This window comes from Lissotriton vulgaris, chromosome 6 (genome assembly GCF_964263255.1).
Source record: "Lissotriton vulgaris chromosome 6, aLisVul1.2, whole genome shotgun sequence".
Taxonomy (NCBI): domain Eukaryota; kingdom Metazoa; phylum Chordata; class Amphibia; order Caudata; family Salamandridae; genus Lissotriton; species Lissotriton vulgaris.
In genome coordinates, this window is record NC_141694.1 from 1890623010 (window position 1) to 1890640687 (window position 17678).

Genomic DNA, 17678 nt, shown 5'->3' on the forward strand with positions numbered 1-17678 from the left:
ATAAATGCAGAAAACACTCAATTAACACAAGGGCTCTTTTCAGAGCCACCTTATATCTAAGCACTCAAACTTCTGATTTACCTCCATTTTCACACTCCTGTAAATAGGTGTGCGCGACCGGGTGCGCGCACCCCGTATTTTTTTCAGGGAAAAATTATATCTTTTCGCGTTTAAGGGCCTTACTGCACACCCTGAGAAAACCTACGCAGGAAGACAATCTCTACCTTCTCCCCTTTCCATGTTTCAACGCTTTGAAATTAACAATATATTTACTCGCAGTGACAAAATGGCGGACAAAACTTCCTGATTTCCTTCGAATCGAACGTTAACAGACGTCACGCAGCCAAAAAAAATACCGCTCACGCGCAGCCGCTTGGGTGCGCGCACGTGTGCGCGCCTATAGATATATAATTGACTTTAACTTTAATTTTCTCAACAACTACTGAACGGATTTACACCATTCCAAAAAAAGCGTAATCTGCGAACAAGACTCTACAGTTTTGGCAAATTTCTTATAAATTCATTCACCCGTTCGAACTGTAGCCGAGTCTAAAGGTCCTATGGAAAATAACATGGAGAAAACACGTTTTGGGACCCCCCTTATATCTCAGCCCCCACTTGACCAATCCCCCCCAAACTTTCAGGGAAGGAGTGCAGCGAACCTAGCCATCTTCTTTGAGAAATTCGCAAAGACTCATCCACCAGGGCCAAAGTTATTCCAAATAGAATGTTGAAGATTTCCTATGAAAAACAATCCTAACTATAACTACCTACTGGGGTAATATATATATATATATATATATATATATATATATATATATATATATATATATATATATATATATATATATATATATATATATATATATATATATATAAAAATGTATATATATACAGTTATTTGCTTCCAATTCTATGGATATCTGACCATGACCAAGCCGGTCTTGCAGCCTCTGTAGCTGGCCCAATACGGAATGAATGGATGCCAAAAAGCAAAAGGATCTTCTCCCAACCTGCTGATAATCTTTCTCAATACTGCTAATAGCTGTGCAATAGGGATCCTTTTCTTGTTTGCATGACAAAAAATGTCCTCTGCTTTGAAAGACCTTGAGCTCTGAAAATGTTCCCATTCCTCGACCGTGCATGTGCATTCACACATGCACAAATTCACACACACGCACGCACACATGCACGCCTTCACATATACGTGCACACAGACGTATGCACACACATGCATACACATACACCAACACACAAACGTGGATGCATTCACACATACACGCACAACACATTCACATGGACACTCATGAGCACTTATTCACCCATGTGCACACACACACACACACACACGCATTCATACACAACCACACACCCACACACACACAACCGTACAAAACATTTATCGTCCTGATCTCATTTTCTATGTACTGCTAATATTAGAAAACACCAGTTATTATTTCAGAGCCATTGCTCGACAGAACAGGATCTGTCTCATTTGTCCAAGAGCATCAGTGAGATAAAAGCATGCACTCACAGCTGGAACCAACACTTACATTTGCTGCTTATGTTATTTATTAAACTGCGTCACCTGGCAAAAAGCTAGTTTCATCACCAAAAGACACCAACTACATCATATTACATTTTTTTATTTTTGGGGGGGTTGCAGAGACATTTCGAATTATTCGTAATAAAAAAGGCCCAATAAAAGACTAATTGAAAAATAAGCAAGATCAAATACTGCAACAAAATCAGGTCACCTTAAATTACATTTGAATGCATATCTATGTCTACATCTGAACAAGAGTCTTTGCCAGTGAGCTCATATATAATAAAGTAATGTATGCTAGGCTTCCTATGAATTGTGCCTTCTCCTAAAGAAAGTGACGTGTGTTTAGTGCCTTGGACTTTTTAAGCTTGCTGTACCGCAGTCTGACCACAGTCGGCAGAGCTGAGCAGAAAATCAACACATGTAAAGAAACCCAAGCTCCTACATGTTAAATTTTTAAGAAGTTGTAAAAATTGTACAGATGTTTTTAAAGTCAGTTAGTATCATTCACATGCAGCACAGTGCAAGCAAGACCCTACAACGGGAGTGTGTTATGATAAATGAGTGCCCACAAGGACACACGCACATGCACAAACACATGCACGCATTCACACATAGACGCACATACATGCACGCATTCACACACACAAGCACAAATGTACACATTCACACACACATGCATGCATTCACACACAGGCATGCACACATTCACACACACATATGCACTCATTCACACATACATGCTGCACACAGGGGTATTCACACACATATGCACACATGCACACATTCATACATGCACCCATATGCACACATACACATGCATACATTAATTCACACATGCATGCATTCACACAAGAACACATGCTTGCATTCACACATATGTGCAAACACACGCACACATTCACACACACACATGCACTCATTCACACATACATGCTGCACACAGGGGTATTCACACACATATGCACACATGCACACATTCACACTCATACCCACATGCACACATACACATGCATACATTAATTCACACATGCATGCATTCACACAAGAACACATGCTTGCATTCACACATATGTGCAAACACACGCACACATTCACACACACACACATGCTCTCATTCATACACAAGCCCATATTCACATATATGTGCACACAGAGGTACGCACACATATGCATTTACACACACCCTCGCACACACACACACGCGTTCACATTCACACATATGCACACACACACATTCACACACCCACGCACCCACACACAACCATACAAAGCATTCATCATCCTGATGTCATTTTCTATGCATCGTTAACATTAGAAAACACCAGTTACCCTATTATTTCAGAGCCATACATCGACAGAACAGGATCTGTCACCTTAAATTACATTTTATTGCATATCTATGTCTACTTCTGAACCAGAGACTATGCCAATGAGCTCATATATGATAAAGTAAGGAAGGATAGGTTTTGCTGAGAGTTGCAAGGTCCTTGTTGAATGCACTCAGCGCCTCGGAGCACTACAATCGGAGGGGAGGGTTGTCTCCACTGTTTCCCAGTTGTCACCAGGTCTAACACAATCTGGGCCTCTGGGCTTCTTGCAGCATTTACTGTTCCTCTGAAGGATGGTTCTGGCTCGGGAGTGCCAGAGCCAACGATAACATCAGGTCACGGTACCGCTGCGCTTCCAATCAACCCTCCAGCCGGACCAGCAAAGAGTGCGTCCTATGTCAGCCTCATCTCAGCAGCACCCGAGCGCCTCGAAGGAAAATAATCACAAAGCTGACTGAGTGTTTGGGAGTATAACATGCCAAGCTCACAGTCAGGGCCAATGAAATTATGCGGCAAGGGTGGACCAAATTATGCGGCAGGATTGACCAAATTATGCAACATGATTAACCAAATTATGCAGCAGGATTGACCAATTTATGCGGCAGGATTGACCAATTTATGCGGCAGGATTGACGAAATTATGCGGCAGGATTGGCCAAATTATGTGGCAGGATTGACCAAATTATGCGGCAGGATTGACCAAATTATGTGGCAGGATTGACGAAATTATGCGGCAGGATTGACCAAATTATGTGGCAGGATTGACGAAATTATGCGGCAGGATTGACCAAATTATGCGGCAGGAATGACCAAATTATGCAGTGAGATTGACCAAATTATGCGGCAGGATTTAACAAAGTATGCAGCAGGAAAGGGCAAATGATGCTGTACACTGCAGCACATGTGGGGCATTATTATGCTTCCGTTCTGAGATCATAACCCAGCAGAGCCTGTGTGAGGTGAGGCTGCACCACAAGCCAGGAATTGGAAGAAGATTGGTACCAGTTGAACTAAACCACTGTTTTTCGATGAACGCCTGTAATTTATGCAGAAGATGGGGGATTAGGGATGGGGTGAGGTAAATAAAAGTGATCTTTCGCCCTGATGGTGAAGTGAGGCCACAGAGCTTCGAGGGGGCTGCAGTCCCAGGGTCGAGGTCGACACAGACCCTCGCATGGATGGAACAGGCCCTCCTGGCTGTGTCTGGGCAGAGAACTCTGGAAAATAAAAGAAGCCTAGTCTGAGTGAACAATGAAAACACAGAGATGTCAACAGAAAACATGCTTCAGACACGTGCAGTACTAACAAACATTGGCAAAGAAAGTCGGTCTTGCGTATGGGCGAGCAATCTGCTTTAGCAGTAGGGTGGGGCTGGTGATCGGGAGGAGGGGTGGGGTGGTGAATGGGAGTGTGGGTGGTTGGTGGAGAGCAGGACGATTAAAGAAAAGTGATATGAAGCACGTATCACTGGCCAAGCCATAGCAGTTTTAGGTTTAGCCTGCACAGTGCTTGTGAAGCGCTTGTGAAATCACTTGTATTTAATATATCTTAAAAGGGGGCTCTTATCAGTTCCCATCTCCGAATTACTGTGTTAATTCGCTTTTGTGGGGAACTTTTTATTTGTTTTTAACTTTCCCTGGCTGCACGCATAAACGATACTTCTACTAAAGCTGTTCACACTGTTTAAGTGCCATTCACTGTGAAGATAAGATCTCTTCCCACATAAAAGGCAGACCGCTTCTAACAGTATGCCGGAATGCTTGCTTTTTATTCCTTAGTTGTGTAAAGCAGATGCTTTATCCTTAGAATGTTTGTGGCATTTCCTATTCATGCCTCAGTACCTTTCTTTGCACTTTGTAGTCATTGTTTTTTTCAACTTAAACTATTTGGTCATTATGATCAAATTCTAAATTTGTAATGAACAAAGAGCTATGCTATATTTTACATGCAGTCCACAAGTGCACCTTGCAGATAACAGGTTCATGATTTGAAAAGTGCAGCAGGAGCAGTAGCACCGGGCCCCAAAAGTCGTCAGAACTCCCCTAAACACATATTATTGCTATGTTTGACTACTAAATAGGCAGTCACAATTGCCATTACCTTGCAGTTAAAAGAGACCTGATTTAAATGGTGCAGCAGGTGCAGTGACACTGGGGTCAAAAGCTTTAGGGACCCCACTAAACCAAGATTATTGTTAACTTTTAAAACTAAACAGGCAGTCACAAGTGCAGGAATCTTGCACCAGGGGTCATGATTTTGATGGTGCAGTAGGTGCAGTGACGTCAGGACCAAAAGTTCTAGGCACCCCACCAAAAACCTAAAATTGCTATATTTTACTACTAAACAATTGCAGTTACCTTGCAGACAACAGGGTCATAATTTGAATGGTGCAGCAGGTGCAGTGGCACCAAGCCCAAAAGTTAACAGAACTCTTTGAAAATGTTAATATTGCCAAACTTTACAACTAGACCGGCAGTCACAAGTGCAGTTATCTAGCAATCACTGGTGTTATGATTTCAATAGTGCAGCAGATGCAGTGGCACCGAGACCAAAAGCTACAGGCACTCCACTAAACACCTAATATTGCTATATTTGATTCCTAAACAGGCAACCACAAGTGCAGTAACCTTGCAGACAACAGGGTCATGATTCGAGAGGTGCAGCAGGTGCAATAGCCCCGTCCCAAAAGTTGTCAGAACTCCTCTAAACACATAATATTGCTATGTTTGACTTCTAAAGTCACAAGTGCATTTATCTTGCAGGCAATAGGATCTTGATTTGAATAGTGCAGCAGGTGCAGTAGCACCGGCACTAAAAGCTCTAGGCACCCCACTAAACACCCAATAGTGCTATATTTTACAACTAAACAGGCAGTGACAATGGCTGTTACTTTGCAGACAACAGGGTCATGATTTCAAAGGTGACGTTACAACGCAAACATTTACAATTAATAATTTTACAACACAGTTTTTACATCGCAACATCTAATACAATGCATGATTTTACAAAGCATGCCATGACAACGCATTTTTAGAAACTGCAATTACTACGCATTCCATTACAACGCATACCATTACAACGCATACCATTAAAATGCAAAACACTTTTAGGGTAACAGTGAGGTAAGTTTTGAATAGTGTTGGGGTAAAATTATTATTCACACTCTGGTGAGTGCAACAGTAGGGTAAGTGTCAGATAGTGTAGGGGTAAAAATACTATTCCCACCCTAAAACAAAAACAACTCCATTGCTTACCTTGCAATGTGTTGTAAAGTTTGCTGTGTAATGGTATGCATTTTAATGGCATGCGTTGTTGTGACATGCGTTGTAATGCCTGCGTTTTAATGGAATGCGATGTAAATGCAGTCGCATTGTAACACCTGTGTTGTAAAGGTAGTGCGTTGTAATGGCTGTGTTGTAAGGTAATGTTTCGACTATTTACTTCGAATTGTATTAGGGCCAGCGAACCACATGATCCAGGGCTTGAGACAGAGAAACAGGATGTGGATAGGGTATGAGGGGTTTCTCAAGGAACCATCCTCAGATGATGTGTTTGGGGGCACAACAAGTTCTCATAGTGATATGAGTCAAAGCGAGAGATGGACTCAAAGTAATGCAATTACCAGTAAATGACCAAAACATTAGACTAGTTTAAAGGGAGGCAAGACAATCCCACCAGCACCTTACCAGTGGTCTCAAGTGGGCTGACATTCCCGCCGGCTCGTGCCGGTGCAGCACTTGTGACGTTCCGGGCAGTCCATGTCAAAGTTACACTTGTCTCTGCACACATTCCGTGATGGTCTGTCTTCTTTGCACACACCACTTCTTTCTGAAACCAAGCAACAAACAGAGTTTCTGCATTACACCCCAGCTCTGAAATAATTGTCCATAAAACATTGAAGTCTAACGCCTTCCCCATCCTCTGCATCCACAATAAATGTACTCAGATCTAGGGAACGTGTGCGAAATGTATAGGTGGCCACTGAAAATGCAATGCCAGAAAGCCACGTCATCACCAGGGGCTCAGGGCGGTGGCAGTGCACTTCAAATGTGACATTCGACAGATCTCCTGCTTTCAGATCAAACATAGCCATGTCTTAGACCTTCCCATAACTGGAGGGTTCAGTAAGAGAGGTGCTTCTGGCCGCCCTGACCAAATCAACATGCAACGAATCTTAATGGAAGTCAGAGCCTGAACGTCTAGCATGGACCTCAGCAGCCTGAACCCAAGACAAAAACCCCTGAACTAGGCACAGAAGGGAATCCCCATAGGACCATAGATCAGAGGCCTGTACTGGCGGGTCAAGCTGTAGGGTGCTCACTTCATTCTACATCATTATAGGCTCTGTTTTCAGTCCTGAACTTTCATCTGCTCATCTGGTGCATTCTAGTTGTGAGGAAAGTGGTTTATTACATGTTGTGGACCTTACCGTGCAATTGTGTAATAAAGTCATGATTCTGTATCAGTTTCAATCAGGTTCATTTGCATAACCTTAGCTCAGGCCTGGGTAGTCAGGCTTTATCAAAGGAGCAAGGGTAAAGCATTAAAAAGCACCAATACATTGAATAAGTGGAAAACACAAAACAATAAAAAACCCGGCACCAATTTAGAAAAAGTAGTTATATTTTTATCTTCAAATAGACTCCTCAACGACAAAAATGCACCAGAGAGTTCCGGAAATATGAATTTTCAAAGAAACAATAAGTCATTGCTTTTCACTAATGCAATAAATAATTTAATCTACTGCAACTCTTCAGTTTAGGGTTAGCCACAACAAGTAACTTAAAAACCGCTATAAGGGCACTCTTGTGGGGTCCAAGTCCAATACAGAGCCAATAGGTCCAGTTAAAGAGTTACCAGGTAGTTTAAGAAGGCTCGAGTCCAGTTCCAGGTTCTATGAATGAACCGCTATAGAAGTCAATGGAGTGGTCCTGATGCAAGGGATGCAGGATGCTGAATATGCTCGCAAATGCTGTGGATGCTGAGCCGGTGCTGAGGGGTTTTCCTTTGGCCATCTCTTGGTTCAAGAGCATGGAGGGGCGACTTTGGCCTCAGGGGTCAATGTCCCATAAAGTCTGGTTAAAGACCAGCACAAAACCAGTTGTCACTGGCCTATTGCTTCCGGTTACAGCAAAACTAGCAGTTCCATTTACCGTGCAGTAACATCTGCGCTGGATGACCAAACTGCACTCTGATTACTCTCCAAGGTCCCGCAGACTCAATCACAACTTTTGAGGGTCACGACTTGGTCTACCAGGCTGCACCTTGGCGATCTGAGGTGTGGCTGTCAGGGGTGATAAGTTATACCCACTATAAGCCTCTGGAATTTGGCAACTAACTAGCCAATGGGTTACAAGATCCCATACCAGCTGACGACGACATCCTGCAAAGTGTGGCTTCTTGCCAGCCCAGAATGCACTATTTTGCCCACTCCAAACATAGCAGAACTCTTCATTTGGTGTGTGGAGCTGGTGTGTAGAGTAGAGCATTGCTCCCCTGGACCATTGTGCCAGCAAGCAGCCTCTCTTTCCATTTTTAAACAAGGTGGATTACCACGTTATTAAATTTGTACTGTGGACTATCGAACCTTTTTTAAAACCCCACTCATCCACATCGACACTCTCCCCTAGGGCCCTCACACCCACGAAACCATACAGCAGGAACAAAAGATCTCCGCTAAAGAGCCCCTTTAAGGGTGCCCGTCGGGTATTGCACCGCCGACCAGATGAGGAGCAAGCCCATATGTTGAAGCATGACACCTAGCTTGCTGGGTGTGTGAGGGATCTATTTCCAACAGGGAGGTTTCCCCTCTGGAGTGCCTTCACCCACTTTTGGTTCATCTTTCCCCCTCATTTTATATTGATACCTTGGAGTACCATTTTTAATTGTCCCATTTGGAAGTTAGCAATGCTGAGTTCTCAGCGTGTATCTCCATACTCACCAATAGGGTTACCAGCCTTTACACAGTGAAAACAGCAATGGGGGGATTTTGCGGTCAGGAAATGTAAAGTTAATAAATACATGTTCTTCTTTTCATTATAATGTACGCGCCTTGGTGTTTGGGGCTCAGTAGGACTGCCTTTGGGGTGTCTTATATTTTGCATCACTCGGTGCACTCTCAGAGTCGAAACACCAGCAGCATGAGTCCAAAAGCTAGGGGTTGATTCTGAAAGAGAGGCATTTCCTTACACTGGGTGTTGTAGTCTTGCTTTTCTTCCAATGAACTATTTAGATTAACACACCGAGATTATTAATTTGTAGGTGAAAAGCTCCGCTCTGGAGACAATTACCATAATGGCCTGGTTTTAGGTGGACACCATATCCACCTGTGGTATCTCTGCACTCCACCCACAACCTCCAACGTAGCTGAGAGTGGTCTCTGGACACTGATGATGTTGAAATATCACCCAACTAGAGTTCCATCATTTCCACAAATGACACAGGCCCTGGTAGATTGAACAGCGCCCGATCTCAAGCTCTCTTTCGACATGTTATTTTCAAATATGTCTGTCTGTAATAATACCCATCTTTCTGATAACATGCATAGGCCAAGGAAGCAGGAAAGGACTGCCTAATGTCTCTAAGCAGCAGCCCTGCATCATTGCAATGCCATCTCACCCTACCCCAGCCCATCTTACACCACCCAATCCTTCACACCTCACCCCATCCCACCCCATCCATCTTTATACACCATCCCATCCCATTATACAATATCCCATCCAACCACATAATACACGACCTCAACCCACCCCACTCATCACTCCCTATAACATCATACACCATCCCACTCATCATACCCTATAACAGGTATACAACGTTTACCACGCATTTTTTACCACACACTACACTTACAACGCAGGCATTACCACGCATACCATTACAACGCATTGCGCTGGGGGGCGCTTTAGGATAGGGAATAAGTTTAATTTTATATCCAACACCTTCCCTAGTATCCACGGGGACTGGAGTTGGAATATAAAATTATACTTACCACTATCCAGCACCTCAAAGCGCTATGCGTTGTAACGGTATGCGTTGTAAATACCGCGTTGTAATGGTATTCGTGGTAATGGTATGCGTGGTAACGTCATACATCCCCTATAACATCATACACCATCCCATCCATTCAAACTCCAGTGCATCCCACTCAACCCCACCATACACCATCCCATCACACTTAACCCCATCATATACCATCTCACTTCACCCCACCCCATCATACACCCTCTCAACCCGTCCCATCTCTTTATATGCCATCTCAACTCACACAACCCCATCTCATCATACACCATCCCATCCCGCCCTATCCCATCCCACTGAACCCAATCATACATCATCTCAATCCACCCCACCATTTACACCATCCCATTCCACCAAATCCCATCATAGACCAACCCATACCACCCCATTGCATAATACACCATCTCAACCCACCCCATCCCATCATACACCACATCATCCCACCCTATCCCATTCTACTGAACCCCATCATACACCATACCACCCTATCCCATCATACAATATCCCAACCCACCCCATCCCATCATACACCACACCATCCCACCCTACTCCATTCCACTGAGCCCCATCATACATCATACCACCCCATCCCATCATACACCATCTCAACCCACCCATCCCATCATACATCACACCATCCCACCCTATCCCATTCTACTTAACCCCATCATACACCATACCGGCATAAGTGCGGCAGTGATCCTCCTTGATCTAAGTGCGGCCTTTGACACGGTCAGCTATGCCACCTTGCTGAACCGTCTCTGCAACATCGGAGTCACAGGCGATGCTCTACGGTGGTTTGATTCATTTCTGAACAACAGATCGTTTCAGATCTTTGACGGGGACATAACATCAGCCAGAAAATCCCTGAATTGCGGGGTACCGCAGGGCTCTTCATTAAGCCCTGCGCTGTTCAACGTATATATGAAACCCCTGGCTGGGATCGTCGAACCATACGGTATAAAAATAGTATCGTATGCTGACGATACCCAGCTAGTGGTTTCATTGGCTCATGAAGGCACCAGACATACCTCAGAAGGCCTGTTGAAATGCCTAGAGGACGTCAAGGAGTGGATGACGTGTTCCTCCTTAAAACTTAATGGAGACAAAACTGAGCTCATGCTCCTGGGCTCAGTATCACCAGCGTCTCTCACCTCCCTCTGGCCTTCTTGCCTAGGCACCCCCCCCCACTCCCAAGGATAGTGTAAAAAGCCTGGGAGTATGGCTTGATAAACATCTCTCCTTCTCAACTCAGGCCACCAAATTATCGGCCACATGTTTTGGTCTACTCAGAACTCTTAGGAAAGTTCTTCCCCTTCTACCAATGGAAGCAAAACAAGTGGCAGTACAGGGCCTGATTCAGTCTCGGCTGGATTCGAACAATGCCCTGTATGTTGGTGCCCCAGAGATGAGCCTGCGAAAGCTACAGGTGGTGCAGAACTGTGCAGCCCGCACCCTGCTACAGATTCCACGGACCCAATCAGCCAAACCCGCACTGATCAGTTTACACTGGCTCCCAGTGAGACAGAGAGTGGCGTTTAAGGCACTATGTATTGCCCATCGGGCCTTCTGGAAGTCAGGCCCAGTTATCATCGACAAACTAGTAACTCGATACCACCCTAAGAGAAACCTTCGTTCTGCAGAGGCTTTTCTGACCGTGGTGCCCAGAGTAAGGAGAGCCAGGACCGGAGGAAGGCTGTTTTCTGTAAACACCGCTAAGATGTGGAACTCACTCCCCCTACAACTTCGGACCAATTCAAACCTACTCTCGTTCCGCAAACAATTGAAAACTTATCTGTTTGCCAGATCCACCGATTCCTAAGTCTTCCGTCACTCCCAGTTCTGTCCTCATGCTTCAGCGCTTGGACGCCCCTTGGGGCAACAATCGCGCTATACAAATAACAATACAATACAATACAATACCACCCCATCCCATCATACACCATCTCAACCCACCCCATCCCATCATACACTACACCACCCCACCCTATCCCATTCTACTTAACCCCATCATACACTATACCACCCCATCCCATCATACAATATCCCAACCCACCCCATCCCATCATACACTACACCATCCCACCCTATCCCATTCCACTGAACCCCATCATACACCATACCACCCCATCCCCTCATACACCATCTCAACCCACCCCATCCCATCATACACCACACCATCCCACCCTATCCCATTCTACTGAACCCCATCATACACCATACCACCCCATCCCCTCATACACCATCTCAACCTACCCCATCCCATCATACACCATTTCAACCCACCGTATCCCACCCGATAACATCTTACACCATCCCATCCAATCAAACACCATTGCATCCCACTCAACCCCATCATACTGCATCCTAACCCACCTAACCCCATCATACACTGGATGTAGTATCTGGATCTGTAGTGTGGGCGAGCAGTTAGGCTTTTCAGAGGGTAATGCTAAGCATTTGCTGTACTCACAGAGGCAATGAACGAGACACACACTCAAAGAATAAATCTGAGACTATATTAGAAAAATAACGCTTCTTTTTACATATGTTTTAAAACCAAGAATCAAAGTTAAGTACTCTTTTCGATATCAAGTTTTACTGGTAAGTAAATATTTCAAAGTTGTGCGCCTTTACGCACAATGCAATCCTATGGGGGAAAAGTCATACATGCAAAAAAAGGTAAGTACAGTCGGTTTCATGTGCTCATCTTCTGGGGTTTGAGTTGTAGTGGGCCAAGGTCCAAAGGACTACCAGCAGTTCTTCAAGAACTGCCCGGGTTTCACCAGGAGCAGGGTGCTAATGAGGTTGATAGCTGTGCGCACAATGGAGAAGGGGGCCACCCAAAAAACAGGCTGCAAAGGGGGAATTAGGGGCAATTCAGAGAGCTCCCAAATAAGGGCTTGGGATGCAAGGTGTCTTGGAGCAAGGGGGCACAGGTTTTTCGGTACCTAGGCCCGGCAGCTTGGGTTCACAGTGGTTAGGGCGGCTGGGCATAATGCGCAAAGGTGCTCCTCAAGTTAGGGACAAACATCTGGGAGAGGCAAAATCAGGATAGCCTGGCCACTCACTAAGTGAGTGTCAGTGATAAGGAGGCTTCTTGATGGCTGCTCTTTTGTGATGCAGTGAGAATCCGGACAGGACTCTCACTGTTGGTGTTGCTTGCAGGGCACCTGATACCCTGGGGATGGGTGGTGCAGGGCTCTGGTTGATCCTGGTGTCTTCACACTCAGTGGAGAGATGGATCTGACCTTCCAGAGCATGAGCACCTTCTCCTGGTTGTCTACAGACAACAAACACCGCCAAAACTAACCTACACGAAGGTATGAAAGACGCAGCCGCTTAAAACTGAATTCTGACAAGACGGAAGTCCTCATCCTAGGATCATCCCCCTCCGCATGGGACGACTCATGGTGGCCACCGGCCCTGGGCAGCGCACCCAAACCAACGGACCACGCCCGCAACCTGGGATTCATTCTAGATTCCTCCCTCTCGATGACCAGACAAGTCAACACCGTCTCATCATCATGCTTTAACATCCTACGTATGCTTAGAAAGATCTTCCGCTGGATCCCCACCGAAACAAGAAAGACGGTCACCCAAGCACTCGTCACAAGCCGACTGGACTACGGAAACACCCTCTACGCCGGAACCACAGCCAAATTACAGAATAAACTCCAACGCATTCAGAACGCCTCCGCCCGAGTCATCCTAGACATCCCCCGCCACAATCACATATCCGGTCACCTGAGAGACCTTCACTGGCTCCCCGTCAACAAGAGAATAATGTTCCGCCTCCTCACCCACGCACACAAAGCCCTCTACGACCTGGGACCCAAATACCTCAAAACACGCGCCTGACCTTTCACACCCCCACCCGCCAATTACGATCATCCAATCAACCCCTAGCCGCGATTCCACGCATCCGAAGAACCACCATGGGAGAAAGATCATTCTCCTACTTAGCGGCCAAAACCTGGAACTCCCTCCCCACCCACCTCCGCCTCACTCAGAACCACCTCTCCTTCAGAAAACAACTCAAAACTTGGCTATTTGATAAGTAACGAACCCCCCCCCCCCCTCCTCACCCCCCACCCCTTAAGCGCCTTGAGACCCTCTGGGTGAGTAGTGCGCTATACAAATCCTCGACTTGACTTGACTTGACTTCTGGGGCCAGGGAGCTGCCAGGTGGTGGACTGCACCCTGCTTGACAGTGCCTAAGAGGTGCAGGAGAGTAGCTTCGCTACTCCAAGGGAGACTGGCTTGCAGGATGAGTCACTCTGCCGCGATTGTTGAGAGAGTTGCAAGCAGACAGGTTTCAAGCCAAACGTTCTCAGCCCTTCTGCTGTTCTCATTGACAGTGAATTTTCTTTGTTCTTCTTCTCTTGATCCATCAAATTTAAGTTTGTGGGTTCAGGGGAGCCACCTTAATACTCTATTTAGGGGCGTTTAGGGAAGTGACAGGTAGTAGTTAATGGGCTACATACCTTTAGGGTGTCTACACCTTCCATATGATCACTTCCTGTGGAAAGTGGGCATAATACTGACCATAGACTGCTAATCCTGCCCAAATCAAGATGGGAGAATCTGAAAAGCGGGGTCCACATCAACTGATCCACCTTAGGGGTGATGCCGGCTGAATATGGACACACTTGCTAATCTTACTAATTTTCCCACCTATCTTGCTGCCAAAATGTGGGGTCCGGACAGGGGGGGTGGCATCTCCACTATCTGGAGAGGCCTGCGGCACATAACAAATACAGCCTCTGAAGCATCCCACCCTGGAATGCACATCCTGCAGGGAGGAATTTACACATCTTTGCCCAGAGCAGGCTTTTTCCTGACCTCCGATAGCAAAGGCTCTCACCTCAGGAGGTCTGAAACTTGTCTAGGGTGGCTGACTGTTCAAGACCAGTCAGTCAACACACTAGTGGTCGATAGTTTTTCACAAGCACCTCTAAGGGGCCCACTGGGTGCATTCCTCAATAAATCCAACACTGGCCTCAGTGTGGGTTTATTGGGGATGAAATGTTTGGTACCTAACATCTGTGGGTACAGTGAAGCCATCATGTAGCTGGTGCACTTATCATCACAAGTGTCCAGCCCACATACTCGGTATGACTTCCCTGTGCACTTGTGGGATCTAAGGGTAAACTTAGATATCACAGGGACCCATCTACTCATGCAGATATGCCCACACATGGATGTAGTGCACCCTGCCTTAGGGGTGTAAGGCCTGTTGTAGGGGTGACTTACCTATGCCACATGTAGGGCTTTGCTGGCATGGCACACAGGGTTGTGTGCCATGTTGACTCATTGTTTTTCTCTGCACCAAGACACACACCCTGCAATGGCAATCTGCATGGCATGGTGAAGGGTTCCTGAGGGTGGCACAATTCATGCTGCAGCCCATAAGGACCTTTTTTAGTTCCAGTGCACTAGGTACCAGAGGTACCATTTACTAGGGTCTTACACAGAACACAGAGCCTAAAGTGGCGCCAATTGTGGGAAAATGGTACAGTTTAGGGAAAGAACACTGGTACTGGGGGTCTGGCTAGCAGGGTCCCAGAACACTTTGAGTCAATGTTCCATCAGATACCAGGCTACTGCAACAGGGTCCAGTTACCTACACTTTCTTGTTCTAAAATGTTGGCATGAATGAATGAGGTTTCTTTACTATCCTCAGATGTTTGAACTTAAAATAAATGCTTCTATTCTCAGCCAAAGTGACAATTCTATATGGAAATTGTTCACACATGTAAGTGGTGGCAGAATGGCAGCAGAACTTCATTTAGCAGCAGAACAACCCAATACATGTAGACCAAACACAAAATGCAACAGACAATGAACCCATACTCAACACAAACCAATGAAGGAAAAAGCATTCGTTGACTAAAAGGTAACAGTTGTACAGGTCAGATCTTACTGTACCACAGCACTGGTGATACCACTCACTCCTCCAAATCAGGAATAGTGGCACCGGAATTAAACGGATGATGAGAGAACAGTTGAAGAGGCAGAGCCACCTCCACACATCATCCCTCTTATGGCGTATGGCGGTAAAGATATGGGGACATAAGAGGGAGGGGCGCGACTTGCATTAGTATGCATTGCACTGCCCACCTAAGAGCGGGTGGGCAACCTTGTTAAGTCACAAATGTAATATTGCTAAACCAAATCAATATGGAGCATGACAGTGTTACTAGATGCTTCATATGCTCAACTGGGGGGAGTATGCAGTGCAATAAGTAGGGTGTGGGAGCTTCAAACTCATACTGTCGCCTCCACATGCCTTTGCAGTCCCAAGAGAGTTCTGTAACGGCCAGTTATAAAGAAACTCATTTGGGTTGGGCATGGACCGTTCAAGACCAGTCGAAGGGGGAATGTGTTATATTTAACGCTTTAAGAGACAATTGATTGCACTCTAGATATTACACCACTGGAGGTATATGGAACTAAAGAGAAAGGGCATCAACTGGTAACATTCTTCGACAGGGCTCCATGTTACATGTCATGCAGGGCATTCTGACATCACAAATACGTTTATAATTCAGAAACCAAAATCATTTCTAGATTGACTAGGTATAAGAGCATTATTTAGATAATAAGGAGGATGGGGAATTTGATAAAAAAAGGTATAAAATATATACGGATCTGCCTATACACAGCAAAGATCAGTCTTGTCTGCATAAGCTGCATCTGTCAAAGGCAAAAGGCAATAAATGACACAAGAAGTGGAAAGGATGATTACATTTCACAATATACTCATCATACTTGAGGTGCGCCTTGGTATGGATCATGTCAGATAAACATCTGATAGTTCTGCATATCAAAATTGAACCAGATGGCGTGGATGGTAAAACTATATCAGTAGCTAGATTGTATGGGCAAACAGCTTCAGAAACAGCTTAAATGAACTAAAAGCACACTACATACCTGTGAGGGTCTCAAGGTGCTAGGGAGGGGGGGTGCTGCTACTGTTCGAAGAGTCAGGTGGGGATCCACTTGAAGATCCTGCGAAGCATGCAAAGGGTGTTGAAGCAGGAGGAGGAGACTGCGTTGAGCTGCTTTGTCATGGAGAGTGTGGAGTCAAGGATGACCCCTAGGTTTCGGCAGTGGTTGATGGGTGTAGGGAGTGCTCCAAGTGCCGTCGGCCACCAGGAGTCATCCCAGGCCGAGGGGGTGGAGCCAAGGATGAGGACCTCCGTCTTGTCCGAGTTCAGCTTCAGTCGGCTGTTAGTCATCCAATCGGCGATGGCCTTCATTCCTTCATGGAGGTTTGGTTTTGGGGGTGTGGGGGTCCTTGGTGAGGGAGAGGATCAGCTGGGTGTCGTCAGCGTAGGAGATGATGTTTAGGTTGTGCTATCGGGCAACGTGGGCGAGTGGTGCCATGTAGTTTTTGAACAATGTTGGGCTGAGAGGTGAGCCTAGGGATGATCTCAGTGGCTTCGGAGCAGAAGGGGGGGAGGCGGACGCTCTGGGTCCTCCCGGAGAGGACAGAGGTGGTCTAGTCCATGGCCTTCTCTTGGATTCCGGCATCGTGGAGGCGTGCTCTTAGTGTGCGGTGGCAGACTGTTCAAAAGCGGCTGACAGGTCCAGGAGGATGAGAGCAGAGATTTCTCCGTTGTCGAGCATGTTCCTGATGTCGTCGGTGGTGGTGATGAGGGCAATTTTGGTGCTGTGGTTGCTGCGGAACCCTGACTGGGATGGGTCCAGGATGTTGTTTTCTTCGAGGAAGCTGGTCAGTTGTTTGTTGACAGCCTTTTCAATGACCTTCGCCG

General features: G+C 45.9%; 1 protein-coding gene across 1 annotated transcript in view; it reads right to left on the bottom strand.

The window, feature by feature from the left end:
• Window positions 1-1554: 1554 nt before the first annotated feature.
• LOC147709788 (uncharacterized) overlaps window positions 1555-17678 on the bottom strand; it is a 134565-nt gene continuing 118441 nt past the window's right edge. Inside the window, exons 8-9 of the mRNA XM_086928229.1 lie at window positions 6564-6705; window positions 1555-4094 (exon numbers count right to left, since the gene is read on the bottom strand). Of these exons, the coding sequence (XP_086784355.1) occupies window positions 6572-6705 (134 nt within the window). The 3' untranslated portion in view covers window positions 1555-4094; window positions 6564-6571. The remainder of the gene's footprint in view (window positions 4095-6563; window positions 6706-17678) is intronic.